The 8,494-nt window shown below is 52.2% G+C and overlaps 1 protein-coding gene across 1 annotated transcript; it reads left to right on the top strand.

Moving 5' to 3' along the window:
- Positions 1–5,813: 5,813 nt before the first annotated feature.
- On the top strand, positions 5,814–6,749 carry LOC308052556 (olfactory receptor 14J1-like; the record flags this gene model as incomplete). The annotated part of the gene is made up of 1 exon (XM_080364630.1): positions 5,814–6,749. The coding sequence occupies one exon, from the start codon at positions 5,814–5,816 to the stop codon at positions 6,747–6,749; it is 936 nt and encodes a 311-aa protein (XP_080220756.1).
- Between the last annotated feature and the right edge of the window lie 1,745 nt (positions 6,750–8,494).

Genomic DNA, 8,494 nt, shown 5'->3' with positions numbered 1-8,494 from the left:
GGGACACAAAGGGTGACGTTTGCCAGACCACTCGTCATCTGAACCACTTAGATGTGTGCTTGTGGATGGGGTATGGAGCCTTATAGTGCAAGTACCTATTTAATTGTCATTGCCACTGGGGCTGCCACAGATGCAGTGTACTATTATATAAATATGTAAATATAAGCATATACGGCTGATATTCCTAGACATATGACACAAACACTTGAAGGATTATTCATGCCTTTTAACATGATTATCCTCAGAAGGCCACCAGCTTTACATCTCAGGAAATGGGATCCAGAGTCCAAGGGCAGGATGGTTTGGGCTCTGTGCTGGGATCTGGAAACTGAAACGTGCTCCCATCTCCCAGCCCCCTGCCCTCCTCAGTGAGGGTGTGAGACATTGTGCCAGCGAGGGCTGAACTCACAGCCATGACCAGCATCTTACATCCAACTGCAGCCAATGGTGTCCTGCCAGCTCAGGATTGGAGCTTCCATTGCTGGAGGTGTTTAAAAGATGTGGAGTTGTGGTGCTTTGGGACATGGTTTAGTGGTGGTCCTGGCAATGTTTGATTTACGGTTGGACTCCATGTCTTTTCCAGTCTAAATGATTCTATGATGCTATGATTTGTGTTGAAACCATTTCAATCCCATCACCCCCAGGTGCCCTCTGAGGCGGCTGTTGTGTGGCACAACTGTCCTGGCTCTCCAGGCAGGTTGGGCACTGGGTTGGTGTCTGCATTGGCAGTTTTCCCCTTCCTGGGGTAAAAGGCTGTTGAGGAGAGACAGTTGCAGAGATTTGGGTCACAGGGGTTTGCATCAATCCTGTCAAACTCTGAGCAGGATGAGCTTTGGAGCCCAGGAAAAATGGAGATGCTCTGAAGGATATTTGTGAACAGTGGTGCTGTCACTGATAACTGTAACAGGGAACTCCTCATTCTCACTGATGGTCATGATGATTTAAATCTCTTTAATTTCAGTTCTTACAGTCATTCTTGCTTTTCCAAACATCTACTACACCTCAGCAGTAGTGTCTTGAAAGAATTTCTTAGAACAATGCTTTTTCTCTCACTTCTTTTTTGTTTTAATCATTTAAAGAGTACACCTCTTGCACAGAATTACCCCCAAATTGTGCTTCTTTCCTTATTTTTCTATTTTTTAATTATTTCTTACGTGGTGTGATGTGGATGTTTCATAGGAGAACAGTTTCTTTTTGAGACAAATGTGGCCAAGGAACAGATCCCAGGTCAGTGCAAACGCCCAAAGGAAGCCAGAATCTGTATGTGTGTGCACTGACACACACTGTCATCTGCATTTCCAGTCTCTGCAGTCCCAGTCGTGCAGCAGAGTCTGGAGTACTGAGCTCCCTCATCTGCCCTGCGTGACACGTGTAAAATGGAACTACCCCAGTTCCATGGCTGGTTTTGATTCTCTTCACAGCCTGAAGCACCACATGGGTCAGGAGACAAGCCAGGATACCCAACCAGGACTCACATACCCTTCACGTAGATTTTAGGTGTTCCCTGGCATCTCAGCAGACATGTCACGCTGATATCTGGGTGCAAGGAGCTGGTCAAGTGCCTCGTCTCCATTTCTATAATGATGGTTTTGTGTCTGGCTGATGTGCAGACTCTGTGCATGGATGCTGACACCTCTTGAACAACCTGCTCTGAAAGGATTAACAACACAGGCTGTTCTTTCTGGAGAGGCATTAGGACAGCAAAAAATAAGACCTTGGCTCCAGGCAAAAGGATGGAAAAGATGTGGTCAGGACTGTTTGGAGGCACTTGTAAAGCAGCCCTGCACCTCATGTGAATTGCTTCTGTGGTCTGGGAGAACCTGAGAGTTCTCCCTAAATTAACAACGTGAAGGGGAAGGGAGAACAGCAACATTCAGGCTCCAAGGGACCTCAGGAGGTGTCTTGACCAACCTCCTGCTCACATTAGGGTCAGACCAGATTGCTCAGGGCTTTATCCAAACACATCTTGGTCACTTTCTGGGACAGAGTGAGTGCGCACTCCCGAGAAACAGCTTCCAGTACTGGACTATCCTCATGACTGGAAAGTTTCTCCCTTTCTACAGCACCTTTCCAAGCCGAACCATCCAGATTGCTTTTACCCATCTACTTGCAAACTGACACAGACCAGAATTTACTTCCTTGGGCACCAGATTTTTGTGGGGGACGATGCTGAATGCCTTGCTGACTTCCAGGTAACAGACCATCACAGGTAACAGACCACCAATGTTCTCCCCACATCCACAACCCTGTCCTTTCCTCACAGAAAGCAAAGAGGATGGACAGGCACAACGTGCCCTGGGCAAACCCCGTCACCTTCTCTTCCAGACACCCAGAAATGGGGTCCCAGTGGACCTGCTCTGGGGCACAGCCCTTAGTTCCCCTGCTCACCCATGGGCCATTTGGAAAAGTGCACACACTGTGTGAGAGCTGCCAGTGGTCAGGGAGTCCCCCCCAGTCTCCATGAGCTTTCCAAGATGGTGGGGAGTGGCCTCACTGTGACATCGTCCTGCTGTCCCAGCTCCTGGGATGCTGTCCCTGCTGTCCCATAGACAGGAGAGGATTGTGTTAGTTCCAGTGACCCCTGACTTGATCCGCATCCACTGCTGTATGTTCTGCCTCCAGTCACAGAGGCCTGGGACATATGGCTGGTGAAGATGGAGGACAAGACGACACAGGGATTCTCACTCCTTTCCCTTATTAAATTTATCAGTGGCCACACAGCGTCTTTGTTTCTCCTTTAACTGTTCCTGCAGTAGTAACAGCTCATTATGGGGCCCTTGAATTGCCTTCCAGGTCTAGACTGAGTTCTGATCTGGGATGTTGCTGTGCTTGGAGGCTGCTGTCCTTGAGACCAGATGAACTCACTCCTGCCACCCTGCCTGGCAGTTCATTCCATCCGTGTCACAGCTCTGTCTGCAGCACTGACAGCTCCAGCTCCCCAGTCAGGTCCCTGGCTGAGGACATGGCCTCACATCTGGGCTGAGCCACCCCAGCTGTGGCAGCAGCCCAGCTCTGACCTGCCACAAGAAACCTGGTACCAAGTGTCCAAGAGCCCATGTGTGCAAAGGCTTTGAATCAGAGCACAGACATGACATGGCCAAAGACTGATGAATGTCTCTCTAGACCTAGGAGTGTAAAATCAGAACAAAATGTCTAAAGTCATTCAACTGAACATATTCCTCCCCCAGCTAGGAGGAAGTAGATCTTTTGCTGTAATCTTCCTGGTGCCCTGTCTAATGATGGGACAAGAAAAGTTGATTCTCATACTAATTCATTGTTTAATACAAAGAACACAATGACATGTCTCCGCAGAGGAGAGAGAATCAACATCACTGATTAATTGAGTTTGTTTCAAAGGATGTGCCCCTGAAGCCCCAGGGACACCTGGGGGAGCCCAGAGGGGACAGAGAAAGGGACATCATGGGCTGCTCCTGTGCTGCTGAGCTGGGCTGGGCTCCTGGGACACAGGGAGCTCATGGCAGCGGCAGCGCTGCAGAGAGACAGCTCTGCCCAGGAGCAGCTCCTCTGCACTCGCAGCAGGGCTGAGGGCTCTGCCTGCAGCACCAAGGGCACAGGACCCAGGCAGAGAGAGGGGAAAGGCAATGTAGGGGGTTGGTTGGTGAGGGCTCATAGAGAGACAAATCTTCACAGTTCTAACACGGTAAGTCTCTGGCTGTAGGACAATGCAGCTGCATTTCCTGGAGGGATCTCCTAAAGATTATACATCCCACAATTTACAGGATCTGTCAGGACTCTCCCACTGTATTTTTCATGTAGAGGACGAGAACATGGTCCAGACAAGCGCTTCCCTGCTGCACTGTCTGAGGGACAGGGCATGATGGCAGCTTCTGCTGAGGGTGATTGCAGGGGGAGCACCCAGGGGTGCCCAGGGCTGTCCTGCAGAGCAGGGTCCCTGCACACCAGGGCTGTGCTGGGCAGGAACTCTGCCGCCTGCCAGGGTCAGCGCTCAGCCTGCCCGGGAGAGCCCCACAACACTGAGGGGAGAAGATGTGGTGGAAGGAGCATCCCTGATAAGGGCAGGAAAGGTGCTTCTGCCGTGGAGAGGGTGCTGTGTGGGTCAGTGCTGCTCACACATCCAGATCACCCCTAGCATTTTTCCAAGGGGTTGCATCAGGGAGAAGATCATTGTAAGGATTACCAGACAGATAAGGAGCTTTCCTGAGCCTGTCTTTTCAGTTTCCTCTCCCAAGGGCTGGGGGGTGCAGGAAAGGATAAAATGAAAATGAGCTCTTATGCTAAAAGAAGTCACTGAGACTCCTGAACTGCAACTCTGAGTGATCAGAACATCTGCCAGGAGGCTCATGACATCCCTTCCCCCCCCTTTGCCTGTGCACAGCACCTGCATCACCTTGGCTGGACCCGTCAGCCTTAGTCTGACCTGTCCTGTTTTCCAGCCTGCAAACAGGAAGATGCCCCCAGGCAGTGCCTGTGAACAGGCAGGATCTGTAGGGCCAGGGGGAGGGCACAGAGGGTGGGATGGTCTGTGAGCACTGACAGGGAACAGACATGGACAGGGAAACACCTCCCAGGGGAGAATCTCCAGGCAGCAGGGATATAATCTGGGAAGGAGAGGAAATCTATAACCAGATATATTGTGGTCGGGAGAACAGAGACAATTCAGTATGATCCCCTGCAGGTCAGATCCCTCCTGTGAGCAGCCCCCTGGCCTCCTCTCCCACCCAGCAAAGCCTCTGCCCTCAGGGCCGGGGGCTCCAAGGCATGAAGCAGCTCCTGTGCAGCCAGAGCTCCAGTTCCTCTGCAGAGCACAGGGGCTGAGAGCAGCTGCCCGGCACTGTTGGTGTCTGGGAGGTGGCTGCACAGCTGGGGAAGGGTGACGCTGTCTGAGTGCCCGGCTGCCTCTGCCCTGGCCTCTCTCACCCCCACCCTCACCGCATTTTCCTTCTTGCTCCCCTGCTCTGGGTCACTGCTGTTGGGATCTTGTTCTTGCTGTCAGGCTCTCTGGGGATGGCAGTTTCAGCTGCAGAGTCACAGCCTGATCTTGTGGGTCCTTTCCTGCAGGTGTATCCATGGGCACACGTGTCCCAGCTTTGCTCTGACCTGTGGGCTGTGGGCAATGCCGTCTGTGGGGCTGGGGAATGAACCGTGTGTTTCTTGGGCTAAACGTTGGGTGCTGAGACCTTGGGAAAGGGTGAGACTTGTCATGGTCTGAGGTGAGTCCCTCTTCTCTCAGCAGTGCCTGGTGGCTTTTCAGGGTAACATGAGAGTGTGATCAGCCCCCATCTCAGAAAGGGGCCAGCCCAGGGCAGCTGGAGCAAGACAGAGGGACAGAGCAGCTGCCCTCACTCTGCACTGACTCACAGGCACCCTCTGGTCTCACAGGACTCGCTCTGTTCTCCCTGAGTGCAGCAGAAACGCTGAGGGTTTCTGACACCCAACAACACTCCCCAGGGTGGGAGGGGAGAAGGAGCTTAAGAAACACCAAACCTCTCAAACTCAGTTTCTCAGGCCTGGGGGTACAGATGCTGACAGTCCATTCTGCACCAGGAGCGGCTCCAGCTGACAAAGCTGAACCCCAGGACCAGCCCCTGCCCACCCAATCACACAGGCTCAGGCTGAGTCCTCAGGAGCCCCTGGGCAGAGACCCTGCTCTTCATTGCACACTCATCAAGCACCGACGACGGCTCCAGCCAGGACGTTCTCCTGGAAAAACTAAGTGTCTCTTCGTGTGACGGTGTGGGAGGGTCTGTGGGAAATAGCTTTAGTTTTTCCCAGAGAAGTCTCAATCTAAACCTTTTCCTCCTTGCACAGGTCCTCATGCCCACAGGCAGCAAATGTCCAACAGCAGCTCCATCACCCAGTTCCTCCTCCTGCCATTCACAGACACACGGGAGCTGCAGCTCTTGCACTTCTGGCTCTTCCTGGGCATCTACCTGGCTGCCCTCCTGGGCAACGGCCTCATCATCACCACCATAGCCTGGGACCAGCACCTCCACACCCCCATGTACTTCTTCCTGCTCAACCTCTCCGTCATCAACCTGGGCTCCATCTCCACCATTGTCCCCAAATCCATGGCCAACTCCCTCTGGGACACCAGTGCCATTTCATACTCAGGATGTGCTGCACAGCTCTTTTCATTTGCCTTCTTGATCACAGCAGAGTATTCTATGCTCACAGTCATGTCGTACGACCGCTACGTTGCCATCTGCAAACCCCTGCACTACGGGACCCTCCTGGGCAGCAGAGCTTGTGTCCACATGGCAGCAGCTGCCTGGGCCGCTGGGTTACTCCATGCTCTGCTGCACACGGCCAATACATTTTCACTGCCCCTGTGCAAAGGCAATGCCCTGGGCCAGTTCTTCTGTGAAATCCCCCACATCCTCAAGCTCTCCTGCTCACACTCCTACCTCAGGAAACTTGGGCTTATCATGTTTAGCGCTTCTTTTTTTGAGGGATGTTTTGTGTTCATTGTGGTGTCCTATGTGCAGATCTTGAGGGCCGTGCTGAGGATCCCCTCTGAGCAGGGATGGCACAAAGCCTTTTCCACCTGCCTCCCTCACCTGGCCGTGGTCTCCTTGTTCATCAGCACTGTCATATTTGCCCACCTGAAGCCCCCGTCCATCTCCTCCCCATCCCTGGACCTGGTGGTGTCTGTTCTGTACTCGGTGGTGCCTCCAGCAATGAACCCCCTCATCTACAGCATGAGGAACCAGGAGGTGAAAGTGGCACTGAAGAAGCTGATTCAGTCATTTTTCTTTCAGCAACAATAAGTTACTCATGTCTCTTCAGAAGTGATTTCCAGTTCATCTCAGGAACATCCTGTGTATGGAGCATTTCATCTGTGATAACCATGTTTGACAAGGATTTTCTTCACCCACGGCCCTTCTCCAGAGCAGTGACTCAGAGTTCTGTCTACCTGTTTCTGGGGCCCTGGTACAGCTCGTGTCCTGTGTCACATCTCTGTAATACAGGTGTGGACGCATTTTGAAATCACTGTATTTCTGAAATTGGGGCCATCTTTTTGAAACACCCCACAAAAGGGGATTTACTCAGTCTCAGTATTTGGAGCTTGGGCTCTTCTTCCAAAGCTGTGGTCAGCCTGAATAAATTTCCCCCACAAGGCCATGCTGCTGTACTTGTGTTTTTCGTGTCTCAGGGGAGGACATGGGGCACCGTGTTATGTCATGCTGCTGGTCTGAGTGTCCATCTGTGGGTGCCCAGTGTTCCTGGAGATGGTGAAGGACCTTCAGTGATCTGCCTTGGACTGTCTCGCTGTGGTTTCCAGGCACCACAGCCTGCTCCCTGTGCTCTGTGCTTCAACAGGAGAATGAATGCCCCACAGAACCCTGTTTCTGCATTCCCCAGCTCAGGGCAGACTGCTCTGTCACTGCGGTAGCAGGAGCAGCATGAAGAGCTCCTGGCCATGAGTTGTGTGCTGGTGAGAGGGGCTGGCACAGGAGGGTCTGCCAGCAACGAGAGTAAAGGCTGTCTTGGAAACCAGAGCAGGGGACAAAGGGGGGCTGACCTTGCTTCCATCATGCCATGGCTTGCCCCAGCCCTTAGGCTGATAGACTGATCCTCCTCTCTGTCCCAATCCATCTCTCCATCCATCCATCCATCCATCCATCCATCCATATCAGTACTCCATCTGGCGAGCTGCCTCACCATGTTTCTCATCCCAGTGAGATCACAGAACCATATAGGTTGAAGGAGACCCTCAAGATCACCGTGCCCAACCATTAACGCAACTCTGGCACTAAACCGTATTCCAAAGAACCTCATCTATATGTAGTTTAAAGAACCCCAGGGATGGTGACTCAACTAATACTTGGGCAGCCTGTTCTGATGCATCACAAACTCTTCCATGAAGAAATTTTTCCTAATACCCAAACAGAATCTTCCTGGGTGCAACTTGAGGCCATTTCCTCTCCTTCTCCAATAGCAATATGGGAGAACAGACCAACACCCTCCATGTTCCAACCTCCTTTCAGGTAGCTGTAGACAGCAATAATGTCTCCCCTCAGCCTTCTTCTCTCCAGGCTAAACAGCCCCACTTACCTCCACTGCTCCCCATCTGACTTGTTCTCCAGACCCTTCACCATCTTTGTTGCCCTTCTCTGAACTCACTCCAGCACCTTAAGGTCTTTCTTGTAGTGAGGGGCCCAAAACTGAACACAGGATTTGAGGTGCTGCCTCCCCAGTGCCAAGAACAGAGGGATGATCACTTGCCTGGTCCTGCTGGCCACACTATTCCTGATGCATGCTGGGATGCTGGGGTCCTTCTTGGCCACCCAGGCACACGCTGGCTCATGTTCTGTCACTGTCCATCAACACCTCCAGGGCCTTTTCCATTGGGAAGATTTCCAGCCACTCTTCCCTGAGCCCGTAGTGCTACCTGGGGTTGTTGTGACCCAAGTGCAGGACCCAGCACTGGGCATGAAATTGAACAAGTCCAAGAGTTGGATTGTTCACCTGGGAGAGAGTAACACTGAGTGCAAGTGTAGATTGGGAGAGA

Source organism: Nesoenas mayeri (genome assembly GCF_963082525.1).
Source record: "Nesoenas mayeri genome assembly, contig: SCAFFOLD_35, whole genome shotgun sequence".
Lineage (NCBI taxonomy): Eukaryota > Metazoa > Chordata > Aves > Columbiformes > Columbidae > Nesoenas > Nesoenas mayeri.
This window is presented reverse-complemented; position numbering and strand designations above follow the sequence as displayed.